Source organism: Myxocyprinus asiaticus, chromosome 25, assembly GCF_019703515.2.
Source record: "Myxocyprinus asiaticus isolate MX2 ecotype Aquarium Trade chromosome 25, UBuf_Myxa_2, whole genome shotgun sequence".
Taxonomy (NCBI): Eukaryota; Metazoa; Chordata; class Actinopteri; order Cypriniformes; family Catostomidae; genus Myxocyprinus; species Myxocyprinus asiaticus.
This window is the reverse complement of record NC_059368.1, coordinates 29,221,697-29,243,436: the sequence shown is the minus strand read 5'-3', so window position 1 is coordinate 29,243,436 and position 21,740 is coordinate 29,221,697. Positions and strand designations below refer to the sequence as shown.

Here is a 21,740-nt window from a genome sequence, read left to right as displayed (position 1 = left end):
AATTGCATGGTCCAAAAAGTACAATGAAGTTGGATGTTTTCCACCCACAAAGCTTTAATAAATCAGCAATTAGATTATATTAAACAATCAACAAAGCGGAATAACAGTCTCTAACAGACAAAGTGCATGCATGTATATTTTCAATGCATAGTGCAAAAATCAAATGTCTTGGCATTTATTTTTACTTTATATTACAGATAAAAAATGACAAAAGTATATTTGAAGATAGTATTTTGAGCTTACAAAACAGTATAATATGTATATAAGTATTTTGTTGCATGCAGTTCTTAATTGCTGTGCACATTTGTGAGAATTTTGATGCTATTAAGTCCATTAAAGAAAATAAAATTGCCTGGTTCACAAACAATTGCGCTTTCTCTCCTATATACGGCTTTTCACACTTTTAATTTTTCTAATTACTAGTGAGAACTGACCTGTGCTGAAATAATGGCCTTCTTGACACTCTTCTATTGAGTTTATGCCAAAGGAAGTTCTTCTTCTGAGTGGATATAAATGGGTTTTTTGGCATACTTCCCAGGCTCTGCCAAGTGACCATTATGCCTGACCTCACTCTGAGTGTCAAACCGTAATATCCCAGAGGAAAAAAGAGAGTGATTGACTCTGATATGCTTGCTGCTTATTGCCATGAATAAAACAATAGCGCAAAGGGTCTAAATCAGCATCTGCTGTGAAACCTGTGAGAAAGCCGATGCTATTTTAACAGTTGTGTTTTCTATTAAGCGTCACATTAACTGGGAGAAGGGCTCACATGGATGCAAGTACATTCTTTTAATGTGGCAATTCACACTCTGTCTCTTTCTTTCTTTCTATAGAAGAGGCATGCATTGAGGTGCTATTGCCAAGCGTTTCAGGTGTACAAAGGTAAAGGTTGGTCGCTAGCTGAAGATCACATCAACTTCACTATCGGCCGACAGTTCTTCACTCTGCGGCAGCCAGAGAACGCGGTGGCCGCCTTCCGGCACATTCTCATCAATGACAGCAAACAGTCCGCTATACAGCAGGCTACTTTTCTCAGGGAATACCTCTATGTGTACAAGGTCAGCAAACAGTACACACATTATTTACACATTAAAAGTATAATTCATCCAAAAATGAAAATTCTATTTCATGATCCATTCAGTTCCCTGTATTTTTATTCTTGTTGAATATTCTGTTTCACACAGAACTGCATTACATTACAGAATAAAATGGGTTGCAAATGCAGTTTCATGTGGTTTTCAATAATAGTATACAGAAACGTTTGTCCCAAATACACAAAAACACAAAAGTTCTTTCTTTTGTTATATCTAGTGTAAATATTAAAGCTATAGTTCACTCAAAAATTAAAATTCTCATAATTTACACACATCATGTTGTTTTAAACCCATATGGCTTACTTTTTTATGCAGAACACAAAAAGTGTTTTTTTCTCTAAGTCTTCGTGGTGGCGTAGTGACTCGCCTCAATCCGGGTGGCCGAGGACGAATGTCAGTTGCCAATACGTCTGAGACCATCAATCCACGCATCTTATCACGTGGCTTGTTGAGCGTGTTACCACGGAGACATAGCGCGTGCGGAGGCTTCATGCTATTCTCCGCGGCATCAACGCACCACGTGCCCCACTGAGAGCGAACCACATTATAGCGACCACGAGGAGAGATTACCCCATGTGACTCTTCCCTCCCTAGCAACTGGGCCAATTTGGTTGCTTAGGAGACATGGCTGGAGTCACTCAACACGCCCTGGATTCGAACTCGCGACTCCAGGGGTGGTAGTCAGCTCACCACTTGCCCAACTTATGGGGGTTTTTGTGTCTCAGATTCTACAAAATGTGAACAACTTTGCAAAGCACATGTTAGACCAACAATATTCCCCCAAATGTTGTCTCAAATAGCCCAACAGAGTCATCTGAACATACAATTTCATATTAAACTATGATGCTGATGTGCATCATTCCCAGCATGCTTTGCAACATGAGTAAACTATGCGGTAAGTGTTATATGCTTATTTCTTGCTGTTTGCTGACTTCATTTATGCTGCTGTTGTTGTTTTTTGTTGTCATTGTTAGCCAATTGTTGTGTGGTGAAGTTAGGAGTTCATCTTTTAACTTGAGGTTTTAAAATGAGGTTTGTTGATTGTCACTGCTATTGAGGTGTGTTAAATATTGAGGTCTATTGTGTGTCCATGTCAAACACTTGGGTAACACTCTACCATAAGGTTCTATTTGTTAACATTAGTTAAAGGGATAGTTCACCCCAAAATGAAAAAGCTGTTATCATATCACCCTCATGTCATCTCTGATTTGTATGACTTTCTTCAGCAGAACTATTTAGAAAAATATCTCTGCTCTGTAGGTCCATACAATGCAAGTGAATGGTGACCAGACCTTTGTAGCTCCAAAATCACATAAATGAAACATAAAAGTAATCCATACCTTCAGAAGCGATATAATAGGTGCGGGTGAGAGAGAACAATATTTACGTCTTATTTTTTTACTCTAAATCTCCACTTTTACTTTCACTTTCAGATGTGAAAGTGGAGATTTAGAGTAAAAAAAGGACTTATTTTGATCTGTTTTTACCAACAAGTGTACCTACTGCCTTGCCCTTCAAGACATACAATGCCCTTCAGAGGCAAAGATTGCAGTTAACTTCATGTAAAAGTAATTGAAATGGTGACAAAATGAATGTTCTCATATTGCTAATTGATAGTCGGCTGAACAAGAAATTAGTAGTTCTCTCAAAAATAATTTTTGCATTAAGTGTACAAACAAATTCACATTGACTAAAAAAAAAACAATATTACTGAGGACAGTTATTTAGACCATTGTTGAGAGAACTTACTGCATCATGTTTCCTTGATTTTTGTTTTTTCTGCTCAAGAATAATTTTTTGACCGTGCATGAGGGTGTGAAATATGGCAGAATTATAATTTTTAGGTGAACTATTCCTTTAGCAGTTAATCTTATTCCTTCACATGACACACATAATTGCAGCAGCTTCACTGAAGTCAATTTTGAGTGTTGAAATGCTAATGCTGAATATTGCTATTAAACTTGACTGAATTTCACAGCGGGTCATAAGATAAGAGCAAGAGAAAATATTTAGATGAACAAGGCTGCATTTCCTTTTCTTATATCGCTCTGTTTGTTAGTGCCAGAGAGCAGCCGGCTGCTGATAATATGTCACATTCAAGCCGCTGACCCAGAGTTTGACTCTCTGAGCGAGACTGCTCTTTCGTCATCGTTTGATAGTGTCTGGTTCATCAGCGCTCTGGCCTCAGGTGGTTCTGGTCCATAGAACTCCATCACCTACAAGCAATACATAATAAGTGGAAGTGATATAATTCTGCCTTGCTTTGTTTCTTAATGGGAGTTTTATGGTGCCCATCTACTACTCCAGGAACAGTGGTGTGACATAGCACTGTCTCATGCCATAGACTGAAAACTAGGGCTTTTCTGTGCTATTAACTGATATTAAAGGGATAGTTCACTCAAAAATAAAAATGGTCATTTACTCACCCTCATGTTGGTCCGAGCCCTTGTTACTTTTTTGCTTCTGTGGTCCACAAAAGATGTTAGATGCTGTTTGAAAAAATGCAATGAAAGTGAATGGTGACTGAGGCTCTAGGTCCATAATATTCTGCCTAACATCTCCTTTTGTGCTCTACTGAAGAAAAAAAAAAAGTCTTAATGCCTGTGGAACATGAGGGTGATAATCAAAGTCAGAATTTTCATCTTTGGGTGAACTGTCACTTTAACCAATCATACTTTCAGGGCTGTTGCCATCTGTAGATAGTTTAACCTTTTCTTTTATGGTTATGCTTGCAATGTTAAATTTCAAATCAAAAACTCTCTAGTTTATGGAGTTATTAGTTTATCCAGTTTACAGTGTGTGTGTGTGTGTGTGTGTGTGTGTGTGTGTGTGTGTGTGTGTGTGTGTGTGTGTGTGTGTGTGTGTACACACACACACACACACACTGATCAGCCACAATATTAAAACCACCTGCAGTGTCGGTCCCCCTCTTGCTGAGATGATATGTATTCTTCTCACCACAATTGTACAGAGTGGTTATCTGAGTTACTGTAGACTTTGTCAGTTTGAACTAGTCTGGCCATTCTCTGTTGACCTCTCTCATCAACAGGGAGTTTCAATCCGCAGAACTGCCCTTCACTGGATGTTTTTTGTTTTTGGCACTGTTCGGATTCAATTCTAGAGACTGTTGTGTGTGAAAATCCCATGAGATCAGCAGTTGCAGAAATACTCATACCAGCCTGTCTGGTGCCAACAATCATCCATGTGATTATCTAATCAGCCAATCATGTGGCAAAAAGGACAAAAATATGGCATAATTTTCATTTTTGGATGAAATATTCCTTTAAAGGAATAGTTCACCCAAAAATGAAAATAGTTCAGCCAAAAATGAAAAATTCTCTAATTTACTCACCCTCAGGTAATCCCAGATGTGTATGACTTTCTTTATTCTGCTGAACACAAATTAAGACTTTTAGAAGAATATCTCATCTCTGTAGGTCCTCATAATGCAAGCGAATAGTGACCAGAACTTTGAAGTTTCAGAAAGCACAGTCATCTTAAAATAATAATAATAATCCATACAACTCCAGTAGTTAAATCCATGTCTTCAGAAGCGATATGATCGGTGTGGGTAAAAAACAGATAAATATTTATGTCTTTTTATTTATTTATTTATTTATTTTTATTCTATAAATGGATAGATGGAGATTTACAACTAAAAAGGACTTAAATATTGATATGTTTCTCACCCACACCTATTATATCACTTCTGAAGATATGGATTCAACCACTGGAGTCATATGGATTAATTTTACACTCCCTTTATTCGATTTTTGGAGCTTCAGATTTCTAGCCAGTATTCTCTTGCATTGTATGGCCCAACAGAGCTGAGATATTCTTCTAAAAATGTTCAGTTTTATTCTGCAGAAGAAACAAAGTCATACACATCTGGGTTGACATGACGGTAAGTAAATGAGAGAACTTTCTTTTTTGGATAAACTATTCCTTTACGGTTGGTTCAGATAAAAAGTCTGATGCAACTGGAACAATGTAAAAGTATGAAATATTTATCAAAAAATATTTTTACACCAAAACAATTCACACTTAGTCCATTGGCCAATTTTTGTCATTCTTCAGAGAAAAAAAATTAACAAGTGATTTGTTAGGCATCTGAACCCTTTAAAATATTAAATTATCCTCTGAATAAAAACACGGATCATGGCACAACAATATTTTTTTTTAATTCATAAAGATCCATTGTTTTGTTTAAAATTCTAGTCATGCATGTTTTACATGCTGAAAATGTTTGGTTTGAATGGGCCTTTAGTTTTCATTTAGCAGATGCTTTTTACCTCATAGTGGAAATTCCATCTAGAGAAATCAGGGGTTAATTATCTCACTCAAGGGCAGAGTAATTAAGAGCTGTTGTGATCTCCACAACGCTCTGATCACAAGGTCACCCCTACTTGGAACTGACTCCACAGCCTTTCTGTTAGCAGCACAAAACCTTGACCGATCGGATCAGTCTGTCCCTGTTTGCACCTGGTATTAAGATGTGTTTTTGGTGATCTGATCACAGCTGTGATGTGTCAGCCAAGACACATCACTGTTTTCACCTGGTATTACAATGTGTCCTATGACCACTTTTTTTCGGATTTTGAGGGGAGGGTCTCTGATTTCATGATGACATACATCAGTCACCATGTCAGAGTGTTACTGTATGATAATAAACCGCTAAAATCATAAAAGATCATGCATGAAAAAAATGCTGCACTGTTTCTTCCAAATGCAGCTGAAATGTAATCTAAGCGCAAACGCAACATTTAGAGTATTAACCAGAGCTTCAGATTTGTGTGCTTGTCATCTGTGTCTCTGTATGTTGATATCAGACACTGAGGAAGATCTGTGAAGTTCTTGTGCTTGTATACGTATTCCCTTTTTAAAATGTTCAGATTGGATGGTTATTTCCTTTTAAAGCTGCTCATAACCGGCAGTGTTTGAACTCTTGTTTGGTCACATGCATTTTTGACAACCTCCGGATGTGGGTTTTGTGATCTGAACACAAAACTTTTCTGACCATGTTTCCACTTGTATTTAGCACTGACCATTTGTGATCGGATCACCTGAAACACATTTTAATACCAGGTGGAAATGGGGCATCTGAGGCAGCAGAGAATGAAGTATGATCAGAGAGCATTGGTTAGCTGTGAAATGTGTGAGTCAAACTGCTCCATTAATACTGAAATTGTATAAAGCGGTACTGTTCTGCCCACTTTAAAGGTGAAGTGTGTAATTTCTTCACCACTAGCTTCACCATACGGAATTGCAAAAATAGTCACTGATTTGAAATGACTTTCCCAAACACTCCCCCTGTCTGCCATTGGTCAGTTCGTACTGCCTCAGACTCACACCATTGGTTGAGTCAATGTTGCTGTGTCTGGCTGGTTGGGATGATCAAACAAACAGAGCTATATTTTGAAAGCATCATAGTGTTTACCCTTTTTAAGGGGGGTTCATCCTACGGATAGCTTACTTATAGTTGTCTCTGCATATTAGGGCTGAGATAGGAGAATGTAATGATGTTCAAGTAATATTTGACCTTTTGTCCGCAGAGCATGACCCAGTTGTCTGGTGAGAGCCCCCTCCCTCAGCTGCCTCTGCCCTGCCTTCACAGCTCGCAGACACGCGTGTTCTTCGGTCATGACCGCAGACTCGCAGAAGGTAAGATTACACATTATCTTTCTCCATCTTCCTCTGTCTGTCGTGCTCTTACACACACACACACACACACACACACACACTCTCACACACAAACATACACAGGTTTTAAATGGATATTTCTAGCAAAAATGTCATTCAAAATCCAATTAAAAAACATTTATTTACAAGAAGTTATCTAGTGCACTGGTTCTGGTGGTTTGCGACCCTAAAAATGAGTAGCAGGTGTGTTCTAATTTACACAAACTGCAGGGGATGCAACTAAGCTAAATGCTAATAAAGCAATTCTACAAGCCATATAATCATGCATAGCTAGATTTAAAAAAAACAAACAAAAAAAACACATGAAACCATAAAAAATAAAAGAAAAAACCAACTACATTTAAAGTGATAGTTGACTCCAAAATTATAATTCTCTTATCATTTACTCTTATGCAGTCTCAAACATGATGACTTTCACTCTTCTGATGAACACAGAGGTTTTTTTTTTATGTATGTATGAGGTGTTTTTAATATATTTCCATACAATATAAGTCAAAGTGGTCTATCATTTCCAAGCTCCAAAAAGGACAAAGGCAGCATAAATACAATCCACACACTAGGGCTGTCACGATTATGAAATGTGTCTGACGATTAATTGTCAAACAAATAATTGCAATTATGATGATTAATTGTCTGTTTTAGAGCTGTGACGATTAATTGTCTCGTTGAGGGCCTTCACAATTAATTGTCATATAAATTGTCATATTTTTTAATGTGTGCTTTTTTTCTGCATCTGTGCTTCATACACCATAAGAAGTCATTGTTACATATTTAACTTCAAATATATAAATCAAATAATAAAATATGGATAAACTTTATGATTTCCTTTTAAGGCTTTAAAAACTTATGAATGACATGAGAAATAATGTTTTAAATATCAAAATATTTCTAAATACTTAAAATATGTCTCTTTTTGGTCAACTATAGTTTTGGTCAATTTTACATTTACACTTGTTTTTTGAACTCATATATTTTATAATTTTTTAAATAAAAATAAAATCTAATTTTTATATCTATTTTATTATATTTATATTACATTTTTATTATATTATGTAATAGTAAAATATTTATTTCCTAATTTCTTCAATTTCACGTTTTAATGCTCTGATTAAACTCACAAGCCCTTATTTCTCATGAAGTAAAACCTTTGAGATTTAGTTTCATAATTTTTTCACTCCACAGAAATAGAGTAAGTGTGCATCTCCTGTGTCACTGCATGTCATTTACACTGCGTGTATGAACCAGGAACATTTGCCATTACACGACTGTTTAAAGTGAAATGGGAGCGCTCTCTATCAAAGTTTATACTTGTTTATATTTTCACGGGAATTTGGCGCAAGCCTTTGTTGACAGCACACGCATCAGAGCACTTCACGCTCTCTTCATGACAGTAGCTGGTTGACCTCTGCATTGCTGCTCAGTGATGCTCAGACTCGGAGTTCAACTGAACTACACACAAATGCGCCGTTCATGACATTTATACAGTATTTGCTTAAAATTCCCTTATTTGGGCATTAAAATGTGATTTTACAGACTCGATAATAAAATGCAATGGTATGTTGAAAAGCAGTTGTTTTATTTTCATTTTATTAAAGTTTTATGAATTCATTTGATTAGACACCATTTTGATGCTGAAGTTTAACTTCAAAACAAGGAATTCATAAAAACAATTAAATGGAAAACACAATTTTTGGGAAAAGTAAAACTTTGAAGCAATTATTACTTAATTGAAAAACACTTGTAGGAGACATGCAGTTGTTTTAATTTATTTACATTTGATATTTAAGGTGATAGTTCACCCAAAAATGAAAATTCTCTCATTATTTGATACCCTTGTGATATCCAGGTGTAACACATTTGAAGAAAAATAGAAAAATATCTTAGCTCAGTAGGTCCTTAAAATGCAAGTGAATGGAGATTTCTCTTTTGAAGCTCCAAAAATCACAGACAGTCAGCATAAACATACCGGCTCATTCGGGCTTTCTCTCTGCTTCCCTGTCACATGGAGATTGGCGAAATAACAACAGGAGTACCGCATGTACATAAACAATCGTAACAGAGTGAATAAGGATGCGATTTATAAAGTAACTTTTCCCTGTGTGTGTGTGTGATTGTGTATTTATCCCCTTGGGGCTTAAAATGTGAGAAAATGAGTTGCGTTCAATAAACATACTTTTCTGTCTGTGATTGCTCAGTTTTCTACATTTTATTGTCAATTATCCTCTTTTTAGTATATGAATATCGCGGTGTCGCATCACGCTTGGTTTGAACAGATTGCTTGTCGCTTTTAGTATATGAATATCGCCGTAATCTTATCGCGTCTGGTTAGGACAAGGTGTGAGACACGCGAGAATTGATGCACAGCTGGAAGAGCAGCGCTGTTTACAACTGAGTAGGAGGAATGCTGTACAGGAGCTTCATTGGTTTAGATCTGTATTAATCTGTTTCTTTACTCACAATGATGCGTTTATGTGCTTATCCTGGATGTCTACCCGAGTGGAGAATGTGAAATTACGTCTGTATCATGGCAATGGTAATACGTCATGCGAGAGACTGCTTGGACTCCACCCTCTCGTGAAGCTTACACGAAGCGTTGGATTATAGTTAAAAAGTACTTAAATATTGATCTTTTTTCACACCAAAAGTGATCTTGTCACTTTAGAATACATTAACAGCTGGTGTTGTATGGATAACGTTTATGCTGACTGTCTGTGTTTTTTGGAGCTTCAAAAGAGAAATCTCCATTCACTTGCATTTTATGGACCTACTGTGCTAAGATATTTTTCTTCAAATATGTTCTGGTGAAGAACAAAAGACATACATACCTGGGATATCATGATCATGAGGGTGAGTAAATAATGAGACATTTTTTTGGGGAACCATCCCTTTAGCTTTTTAAATAGGCTAGAGTGTGTTAATTATCATATACATTTTTTATGTGGTATTGAAAGTTTAATGTTTTTGGTCCTACTACTTGGTGTCGTGACAACCTTAGTCTTAGTTGTCCTTTTCCATAAAACAAAAGCGAATAGGAGGCTATGAATGTCGAGCTCCAAAGTAGTCCATATTACTCATGTGCTATATTCGAAGTATTCTAATCTAAAGCCATTCAATAGCCTTGTTTGAAGAACAGACCAAAATGTATAGAAGACTTGTATAGCACACACACAATTCTACAAGTCTATTTTCAGGCCAAATGTGATGACCTTTGGTCCATCATGCCCACTATGAAATAAAGATGAACACAGCACCTTTTATTTTCTCTGATAAAAAAGTAATTTCAAGCAACTTAAAATGAGACCCAAAAGAGATGAGCAGTGCTGAGGGGCTGCTCTTTAAATGACAGAATGAATTTAATTTAAGGTGTCTGCAGCAAGCACCTCATCAGTTAAAGAGAAGCAAACAAACATTTCAAGAATATCAAGTAACTCAAATGTGTAAAAAAAAAAAAAAAAAAAAAAGCTAGGAAATAATGGAGTGAAGAGAACAGGCCCGAGGAGTTGTGAAAACCTTTTTTAATTAAAGCCTTCGCCCAGATCTCACACTGAAACCTGAATGGGAGAGAGCGGCATGTGTTGAATGATAAATATTCAAACCTGTTGTCCATTCCAATTCTCCTCTTGCCTCAGGGTGAATCCCAAATGTCCTTTGAGATTGGACACAAAGCAGCTTTTGTTTGAGTTGTAATGAGCATAAATACGTATATTCTTGACTCCCAGAATATTCCCCTTTCCATTTCAACAATTTATCAAACCTTCACAATTTTTTTTCTTTTAGATTTTTCCTGTAATGTTTCTTTTTTGTGAGGAGAGAGGTAGTGTATGTATCCCGAGGGGAAGTCATCATGTAGATTCATCCATGGAGAGTGAAAGGGTTTATTCATTTTCATAGCAGTTTGCCAAGAGGGAAATAGATTCAATGTATTTAGAGCAGTAGTGTTGTAACATCTTGGGTGACATCAAAGTGATCAAAAGTTTATACTGTAGTCGGAGCCGTAGCCTTGTAGTTGGTGCACATGCTCCGACATACTACGCAAAGATGCTCATGCGTGTGATCTGAGTTTTGAGTCCAGCTCATTTCCTGATCCTGTTACGTGCTCTTTTCCTTTAAGAAAACATTGCAGACACAATAAAGGGCGACCCACCCCATGCGGTATAAAAAAGCTTTCCTTTTCTTTTTTGACTTCATCTGATATTAGTGCATCATTTAAAAAAAAATTTAAAGTACTTTTCACTTTAAATGTTAAACTTTTTTCTTTACAGTGAAAAATAGTCACTGAGTGTGTCTTTCAACAACATTTTTTCCAGTTTCTTCTTAATTATTATGCATGCAGCTTTCATGACCTCATATTAATTGAGAGGCTACATGGAATACTTGTTTAAAAATTCATTTATCACATCTCCAGACAATTTAAATGAATTATTGAAGGCCTAATGTGATTAAAAATGGTGAACAACTTTGGTTATTGAGGGCCCTTAAAATATAAACTTTCATTTATACAGTACATTCATGTAAAATTTCAGTTTTTGATTTTCATGTCCATTTTATTTGTTAAATACCCATCTGTTAGTGGTCAGGCTGACTGGCATGTGTCAGTTGCGTTACAGAATTGTTAGGGATGTCCCAATACCGATACTAGTATTGGAATAGAGTCCGATACTGCGCTCATGTACTTGTACTCATGCTTGTAAAAATGCTTCGATACCAAAAACTGATACCTCCTGACATACGGATGTCATTTTGTAAACATTCAACACACAAATTAAAATCACGTTATGTCCTAGTGTGATTATTAAACTGCAAAGGCTGCGATTTAATTTGTGCTGCGTGCTTCAAATATCAGTCCTTCTGAATGTGTGGAGCCGGTGTTGTGCCGATTCTGACTGCTCGTACCTTTTAGAGCTCTTTGGCTCATACACGGAAAACCCCATCATGAGCATTGCGCGTTCTGTTTGTAGCAGATGACAATGAGCAGAGTGCTAATTCACTTTGAAGCACAAGGCACATACAGACTACAAATTTATTTATACCATGGTCTATTCTAATACTTTATTCTGATTGGCTGGAAAGCGTGCGGTTCAAACCGATGAATGCACAGGCAGTTCCGGTCATTTTTAATCACCATTCGATATTAATGTGCTGTTTGTAACCATAGCAACATAACATTACAGTGCAAGCAGAGTGAGCAATAGAACATTTCAACATTTCCTAAGCACTTTCATCAGCATAACTAATATAATGTAATTCAGCTTGTTTTGCACTGCCATGGAGGATGAGAGAAGGAAATCCGGACCTATTAAATGCGTCTTTTGCTGTCAAACAATGCGATGCAAGACGATTAATGTTTTGTTTATGTGTCGTGTTGCTGTGCTGAAGTGCCACTTATAGCAACTAGAGCCCCACCCCGCGTACACACATCTGTAACTCAAATGCTGAAGGAGAAGCGCTCTTTGTTTGCGGTAAATCGCTACTTTGCAAGGACAAATTGCAATTTCATTAATTCAATCATGCAGCCTTGATGGAGACCATACCGATGTCACAGACGTCAAAATCTGCAGGTTCCAAGAGTGTTTTGAATGTTTTTCCCTTTATCATAAAGTAAGTACTACTTTTACTGTCACTGCCATGTTTGTAACGTTGTTTTTTCCACGTTAATGTGAAAAAGACAATGAATACAAATTAAATAATACATTTTCTCTGGAGTGCCAACCCCTCTACATTCTATGGATATTATTATTTCTGGATTGTGCATTTAAATTCACAGTTTTGACCAAGTGTGTGGTCACACTACTTTTTCTCTGTGTCTGATTTAGAACAGGTGGAGATGTAGCTCTAACGGCAACTGTTATTTTTTGTTATTCCAGCCAAAATTTACACTGAAAAAAATCTATGACCGCTGTAACTAATCAACTCTGGCAAGTAACCATGGTATAAGCGGGATAATCCTCGTCTAAGTGTGCGTTATACGATTCTAAATACGCTTCACGTTGGGTGGTTCTCCGCCTCCACGTCATGCATTTAAATTCGTTTAACGCACACCTAGCCGTGGATTAGTACTCAAACTCATGGGTATTGGGACATCCCTAATTATTTGCAATGACTGACTTGATTACCATCTCTTATGGATTCTAGGCGAGAAGCAAGCGGCCACGCATGTGTCACTGGATCAGGAGTTTGACCGTGACCTTTCCCAGTTGTGGAGAGAGTTGGAGGAGCGGGTGGTTGCTGCGGCAAACAGAGGGACAGTGCCCATCACCTTCCAGCCCTCCCAGTGCTGCCTGAACAGCCAGATGGACAACCTCAAAAACCCCCTTGCTGTCGTGGAGGGTACACTTCCTGGTTTCTCTCTTTTCTCCATCATCCCCTTCAAATACTTCTTTTTCAACCGTTTTATTTGTGCCATATCTCCGCCTTCCTGTTCCGAATCAAATTTCGAAAGATATCTCTTTTCCCTCGACTCTTGGGTTTGGGGTATTAAAGAGGCTCCATTATTGCGAGTGATGTCTTGCGAGGCAATGTTTTTGGTTTATTAGTGTATTTTTTTTTTTTTATTGGACTGAAATGTATTATTCACCATTTGCTTTCCTCTGTATTTGTGAAATCTGTTAAAACAGTCAGTTCCAAAGAGAGAACCAATTAGGGAGAGCAGACCTTAGCTGGATTTGACCCAGTGTGGGTCTGTGTGTGTGAGTTTGAGTTAGCTGATTGGCTGCTCACTTATGCAGAGGTGCAAGTCAGACTAGTATTGATTGTAGGAATTAATTAGTTATTATAATGGCTGAACATTCACCCCGTGGCGAGAGGGGAAGAGAAAGAGGGAAAAACAGGAAGAACCTCTAGACGCCCATTGGTTGTTACCATGTTTGTCCTTTTTTTTTATTTTTATTTCTCAGTAAATATTTCAGCAGTACTACACATCACTACACATTTCTAAACAGTTGTGCTCTACCTATCAGGATATTTGAGGCTGATTCAGATATTTTAGCATGAATTGACCAAAACTAATCCAATTGCAGATATTTTTTTAAGAGCCCTTTGACAAACTTATTTGAGCATTTAAGAGATAGTTTACAAACAAATTAAAATGCTGTCATTTTCTCACCCTCATATCTTTCCTAACTGCTTGGTTTCACCAAACTTCATATATCCATCATATACTGTATCCACTGTCAGATATAACATATTTAATGATAATGGATGCTACGCCCCTGAATGTAGCCCCTAGTGCTTAAGAAACGAAAACAAGAATGAAGGATAAAAATAGACAATGACAGAAATTTTATATATCAAAATATTTAGTTTTTAGCGCAACCTCCGCTCTCAACTATGCGTTCTTAAGGAGCTTTTTAGTGAGAACAAAAGTAATTTTTTTGCTCTATAAATGTGGCCCTTCTCCGCCTTCACTTGAGCTCCAGATAAATTGAGTTGTGTTGCTCATGTGGATGATGTGGGTTTGAATCTGGCCTGTGGCGTTGAACATGTGTTTGTTTCTCTTTCTCTTTCTTATTTGATGTCACAGAACCCATCATTGTGGAGGTGGTGTTCCGTAACCCCTTGAAGGTTCCTTTGGCACTCTCTGCTCTGTCTCTGCTGTGGAAATTTACTCTCAAAGACTTCTCAGGCCCTCATGGGGGCACAATTGGAGAAACCATCACCAATGAGATGGAGGCTGCATCATCAAAAGAAGTGAGAACCCCCAACAGTCTCTCTGTTCATGGTGCCTGGGGCATGTAGATTTGAGTTTTTCATCTGTGTTTGATTAACTTCTTCCACTGCCTTTGAATCTGTTCAAGACCACGGCCCTCAGTGACATCATTGACACGCAAGTCATTCCAGAGTTCACCATGAGTCCAGAGGAGACCAAAGTAGTAAGAGCTTCTCTTGCTTTATTTTTCTTCTCTTGTTTTATCTTTCAAAGACTTCTTCTCTTTCCCTTTGAAGTGAGGTAGACTAGTTAATCCAGATTATTTTTATTTTTTTATTTTTTTTTAAATTATAAAATTTTTAGTGGTGCTCTTTAAAGGAATGTTCTAGGTTTAATACAAAATTAAGCTCAATTAACCGCATTTGGTTGATTACCACAACAAAAAAATCGATTAATCTCTCTCTTCCTGTTGCTTTACCTTGCTTCTTTTCTGTTTGTGTCTAGACATAGTCTGACTTGATTGGTTGTTTGTTTTTGTTTTGTCTCTTTCTGTCTGTTTCTCACTTTCCCAGGCCCGTTTGAAGTTGCTTCCTCATAAGACAGGAGAGTTACATGTTCTTGGTGTGGTTTACAACCTGGGCACTGGAGATCTGGGCAACAGTGAAGGTGTGAAACAAACACACTTTCTTTGTCACACCTTTAAACTGTAAAAAAAAACTGTTAACATGATTTATTATATGTGATCACTAATTATAGATGTGTTTAATCTGCTGCAGGCTCACTGGACAGTGATCTGATGTGTGTGCGTGGACAACAGAATCTGGAGATTCAGGGGCCCAGACTTAACATGACCAAAGAAGAAAAGACCTCTGTCAGATATGGACCAGACCGCCGCCTGGACCCCGTTATTACCCCTCCAATGCCCTTACTGGAGGTGTGTTTGTGCGAATCAAACCTTGATTTTTTAAAAGTTTTAGAATGGTTATACATACTTGTGGTTCACCGACCAATACTGTGGCCAGTACTGGAGGATTCTACAGTTAGAACAGCTTTGTTCTACGGTATAAAAGCGGCCTTTAGAGGTGAAATAAAAACAGTCATGTAGGGATTTGCCATATCGCTTATATAGCTTTTTCACACCTAGTTCGTTTGAGCACTCCAAATGGCCTCAGAGCGATAGAACATGTATATGTAAACAACACAAATGATCTCAGACCCCCCTAAATGGTCCCACAAACGAACTGTACTCAGACCACCTCGGTTCATTTGTGGGAACTTTTGCGATTCGACTGATTCGTGCGATGTGAAAACGAAGAGGTACCAGTCCGCTTTGCATTTCATTATGACATTAGTACGTCGAGGCTTGCCATACATAGCAGAGCAGCTTCTGTAGTGCTGTGATGCCTGTGTGCTGTCTGCGGAGGTTCGCGCAAACTCCCGCGAAAATACAAGCAAGGAATTTGATAGTGATCGCAAAGCGCTCCGTTTCACATTAAAATAAAGTTCACTTAATGGCAAATTTTTGGGGGTTCATTTATACACGCAGGAGGAGACGCCAGCTTATTTTATTCCTGTGTACATAATAAAACAAATAAACTTTTTCAAAAACACATTGAATCTCAAATGTTTTCCTCCATACGAAGTAAGGGTTTTGGGGTTCAAACGGAGAGCCTTAACATAACGTGTGAAAGTGAAGAATTTAGGACAGAAATATATAACTATTGCATTATATAAAAGATTAGAATAGAATAGATTTGGCTGGGTTGTCTGGGTTATATTAAAAACAGTGTAAATGTAAAGTTGGCCATAAAGAGATACAACTTTTACGTATTTGGAAATATTTTAACTTTTAAAATATTATTTTTCATGTCATTCTAACCCTGTGCAATATTAAAGGAAATAGTATAGCCCTATTTTATTATATGATTCCATGTTAAATAGAATAAATCAATACCTTAAGGTATAGTTCACCCAAAAAAACAAAAATTCTCTCATCATTTACTCCCTCATGCCATCCCAGATGTGAATGACTTTCTTTCTTCAGCAGAACACAAATTATGATTTTTAGAAGAATATCTCAGCTCAATACAGTGCATCTGGAAAGTATTCACAGCGCTTCACTTTTTCCACATTTTGTTATGTTACAGCCTTATTCCAAAATGGATTCAATTCATTATTTTCCTCATAATTCTACATACAATACCCCATAATGACAACGTGAAAGAAGTTTGTTTGAAATCTTTGCAAATTTATTAAAAATAAAAACCAGAAAAAAAGCCACATGCACATAAGTATTCACAGCCTTTGCCATGACACTCAAAATTGAGCTCAGGTGCATCCTGTTTCCACTGATCATCCTTGAGATGTTTCTACAACTTGATTGGAGTCCACCTGTGGTAAATTCAGTTGATTGGACATGATTTGGAAAGGCACACACCTGTCTATATAAGGTGCCACAGTTAACAGTGCATATTAGAGCACAAACCAAGCCATGAAGTCCAAGGAATTGTCTGTAGACCTCCGAGACAGGATTGTATCGAGGCACAGATCTGGGGAAGGGTATAGAAAAATTTCTGCAGCATTGAAGGTCCCAATGAGCACAGTGGCCTCCATCATCCGTAAATGGCAGAAGTTTGGAACCACCAGGACTCTCCCTAGAGCTGGCCGCCTGACCAAACTGAGCGAACAAGGAGGTGACCAAGAACCTGATGGTCACTCTGACAGAGCTCCAGCGTTTTTCTGTGGAGAGAGGAGAACCTTCCAGAAGAACAACCATCTCTGCAGCACTCCACCAATCAGGCCTGTATGGTAGAGTGGCCAGACGGAAGCCACTCCTCAGTAAAAGGCACATGACAGCCTGCCTGGAGTTTGCCAAAAGGCATCTGAAGGACTCTCAGACCATGAGAAACAAAGATTGAACTCTTTGGCCTGAATGGCAAACGTCATGTCTGGAGGAAACCAGGCACCGCTCATCACCTGGCCAATACCATCCCTACAGTGAAGCATGGTGGTGGCAGCATCATGCTGTGGGGATGTTTTTCAGCGGCAGGAACTGGGAGAATAGTCAGGATTGAGGGAAAGATGAATGCAGCAATGTACAGAGACATCCTTGATGAAAACCTGCTCCAGAGCGCTCTGGACCTCAGACTGGGGCGAAGGTTCATCTTCCAACAGGACAACGACCCTAAGCACACAGCCAAGATAACAAAGGAGTGGCTCCGGGACAACTCTGTGAATGTCCTTGAGTGGCCCAGCCAGAGCCCAGACTTGAACCCGATTGATCATCTCTGGCGAGATCTGAAAATGGCTGTGCACCGACGCTCTCAATCCAACCTGATGGAACTTGAGAGGTCCTGCAAAGAAGAATGGGAGAAACTGCCCAAAAATAGGTGTGCCAAGCTTGTAGCATCATACTCAAAAAAAACTTGAGGCTGTAATTGGTGCCAAAGGTGCTTCAACAAGTATTGAGCAAAGGCTGTGAATACTTATGTACATGTGAATTTTTTCATTTTTTATTTTTAATAAATGTGCAAAGATTTCAAATAAACTTCATTCATGTTGTCATTATGGGGTATTGTTTGTAGAATTTTGAGGAAAATAATGAATTTAATCCATTTTGGAATAAGGCTGTAACATAACAAAATGTGGAAAAAGTGAAGCGCTGTGAATACTTTCCGGATACACTGTAGGTCCATACAATGCAAGTGAATGGTGATCAGACCTTTTGTAGCTCTAAAAATCGCATAAAGGAAACATAGAAGTAATCCATAAGACTCCAGTGGTTAAATTAGGGCTGGGCATTTTTTTTTGAATTTGCATTTTGACAATGTTTTATTTTTTTTAAATCGAGAAATCAAGATTTTGCATAAAAACATTATAAACGCTATAGTTAGATATGTTGAAAATCCACCAAAGGCTGAATAAGGAAGAGAAAAAGAATTGTCTTAATGCTGCTCCCGATCTGATCAGCTGCACATGTGTGACGTGCTCCAACTGAACATGACAGATTAAAAAAATGGAGACTGATATAAAAGACAGTGGTAATATTCCCAGTATGATTATAAACAGTGTGATTGTAGTTCAACTTCGTCCATCATGCAGGTATACACTGGCTTCAGACCATAACTGGCCTCGGCGTGCACACGTTGATGAACAGTCTCCTTTCTTTTCTTTTTACCCATAAAAAAAGCGTTAGTTACGTGACAGTTACGGGCGCTTCATTTCATATCATATGTATAGGCTATATATGGGAGAATCAAACATCCACTGCTCCTTTTACCATGATGATTCAGATAGATTGCTAATTATTGCTTTGTTCTGTGACATGTTTCAAGTGTACTGCAACATTTGACAAGCGATCATTTTGACAAACTTTGCGAGTTGAATTGTAATAAATTATTTCATATTGTTGCGCTGCTCAGTGTGAACCACTAGAGGGCGCAGCTCTATCTCTAAGGGTTTATGAATATACACACAAATTGTTTGATATACAATGAGTACTTTCTAGATAAACTTGACAATTTATAGATATTGATTTCTAGATAACTTTCTAGGTAGACATGGTTTAGATAAAAAGAATACCTACACTGGCTAAGAATTATTTTGCAGTTTTCTTATTCTCTTATTTTTGAACATCTGGTTTTTATCAGATTGTAATTTATTTTACATTTACACTCTGTTGACAACGTCCCCCTGTGGTGCATTTGTAAATTTTTCTTGCACACCTTTGTTTCTTATAATGAAATGAAGTTGGATTTCCCTGACTGGGTTGCCGTGCATTCTAAGAAAGAACATGCCATTTGAATCATGTTGGAGTATATTTAAAAGTTGAGAAAATGGAATCTTGAATCGTCCATAAGTTTGCTAAAAATCGAGATTTAATTTTTTGCCATATCGCCCAGCCCTAGGTTAAATCCATTTCTTCAGAAGCAATATAATAGTTATTGGTGAGAAACTGATCAAAATGTAAGTGATTTTTTTTACTCTAAATCTCCACTTTCACTTTTACATCTGGAAGTCACATGGTGCCTGTTTAGTTTCACTTTCACATCTGAAAGTTAAAGTGGAGATTTAGAGTAAAAAATGACTTAACACTTGTGCGTCAATAAAAAAATAAGTTACAGGACAAAAATGTCCACGTCAAAAAACTGCCATAATAATATTATATATTAATAATATTTTACACTGTTAATGAGTTTTTTAACCAACATCAGTCCTGATCATAACTATCAAATATTCATTCATTTTCAGGATTTTAACCCTTTAAATGCCAATTTGTTTACATAATGCCACTATTGTTTTTTTTATACACACACACACACACACACACACACACATTTCTCAATACACACAAAAAAGCACACTCTGACATCCATACCAACACATACACACAATTTAGCTGCATCATTTATTCAATTGGCCTGCAGTTTTCTATAATACAGCAAACAGAAAATAGGAAAAAAGCATGTATTTGCTCCATAGGCTAAACATGGGAAAAATGGTCCCATCTGGTGGAAAATAAAAAAAATTAAGATTTTGAAGCCATGGCTCCAGAATGAAAGCATAATATCCTAGAATTCATGATTTATGCTTTAGTGGCACTGGAATCAAATTTGTTTAATGAGTTTCAATGGGGACATTTTTGTCTTTAAGGTCCTGAGTGTAACTATTTTGTGTACACAGTGTATTATAGATGTATTATAGGAACTGAGGTTGAAATATCAAAATTCCCCCAAAAATACACACCTTTGGCTAAATTTATGCCGCTGGCATTAACACAGCTAAAATAATCGAAAAAACAAAAATGAAAAAGGCAAAAATGTCCCGAAGGTCACACAAGGGTTAAATATTGTTCTGTTTTTCACCCACACCTATTATATTGATTCTAAAGATATGGATTTAAACACTGGATTTGTATGGAATACTTTTATGTTTCCTTTGTGATTTTATGGAGATATTTTTATAAAATCTTTGTGTTCTGCTGAAGAAAGAAAGTCATTCACATCTGGGATGGCATGAGGGTGAGTAAATTATGAGAGAATTTACATTTTTGGGTGAACTATCCCTTTAAGGAGTATGTGTATTAAGCACACATACATCTTATGAAGTATGACCATTTATCATCATAATCACAATTATATGTATGACAATTTCTTGTTAGACAAATTTACATATAATCATGACTGCCATGGGGTCTGAGTTCTTAAGGAATTGTGGTTTGAAAAACAAAGGTCAAAAAAATGCTTAGAGGACCGAAAAAGACACTGGGTCCTCTTTTAAGTTCACTTACACTGTGAACACTAAAAGCACTGAGGTAATTTGCAGCTGGTTCCCTGTCTGGTTCACTTAAACAGGGTTTGGTTCATTTAAAATGGACTATATGTGAAACCACCCAATCTTCATCCATTTTTTTATCCTCACTTCAATGCAATTTTGTTATTTTGATTAGTGTTCTAAATGAAAGCGAGGCCAAAAAAGAAAAATGAGAATGTATAGAAACGTGCCCCGTCAGCACATACTTGGTGTCTCCAACTTCACGTCTTGTAAATTATAATAAACCTTATTCCTTATTTAACCTCATCTGGTGATTTTATATATTGCCATTTTTGGGTACAGCATGCATTAGATGGGCCATTAATGGTATGTGGTATATATTCTCCCTTAATGTTATGTAAAGAAAAATTAACCTCGGTTTGTCACTTTACATATCAGGTGGCATCTTCATATACAGTCAGATGGTTCTTGGCTAGAATATGTCTGCAATGCAAACAACATTTAATGCCGATAGTCAAAGATTTGGTTCTGTAAGATTAACTGTCTTTTTCCTTCTTCCACCAAGGTGTTTTTCATTAACTTCCCCACTGGTTTGCTGTGTGGTGAGATTCGAAAGGCATGGGTAGAATTTGTGAATGTAAGCGCAGTCCCTCTATCTGGCCTACGGGTGGCGTCCACGCACCCGGAGTTCTTCACATTCGGGAGTGCCACATCTGACCTCACCCCAGTGACCCCTACAGCGGCAGAGCACTGCTCCGCATATAAGACTGTGGCCACACCCCCCTCTGTGGCAGCAGTGACACTTGTGTCACCCGCGGCATTTGGGGTCACCAGCGGCGACAGAGCAGCGGTAGCGGACATTCCCTTAACGGGTGGTGTGCTGGGACCAGGCGAGGCGTTACAGATTCCTCTGTGGCTCAGAGGGCCTGACCGAGAGGGGGTCCATGAGATCAACTTCCTGTTCTACTATGAAAGCACGGAGAAGAGCACTAAAATCAGGTACATGCCATTTGTTTGGAAGAATAATG

At 37.7% G+C, this 21,740-nt stretch overlaps 1 protein-coding gene across 3 annotated transcripts in view; it reads left to right on the top strand.

Moving 5' to 3' along the window:
- Window positions 1–21,740, top strand: part of LOC127416430 (trafficking protein particle complex subunit 8-like) — a 90,089-nt gene that overhangs the window by 41,438 nt on the left and 26,911 nt on the right. For 2 of the 3 annotated variants that reach the window (XM_051655794.1, XM_051655792.1), the window contains 8 exons: window positions 834–1,058; window positions 6,647–6,755; window positions 12,927–13,121; window positions 14,314–14,480; window positions 14,588–14,662; window positions 15,012–15,105; window positions 15,216–15,373; window positions 21,278–21,711. In XM_051655794.1, coding sequence (XP_051511754.1) covers window positions 834–1,058; window positions 6,647–6,755; window positions 12,927–13,121; window positions 14,314–14,480; window positions 14,588–14,662; window positions 15,012–15,105; window positions 15,216–15,373; window positions 21,278–21,711 — 1,457 coding nt within the window. The remainder of the gene's footprint in view (window positions 1–833; window positions 1,059–6,646; window positions 6,756–12,926; window positions 13,122–14,313; window positions 14,481–14,587; window positions 14,663–15,011; window positions 15,106–15,215; window positions 15,374–21,277; window positions 21,712–21,740) is intronic. The other variant, XM_051655795.1, reaches the window with a different exon arrangement.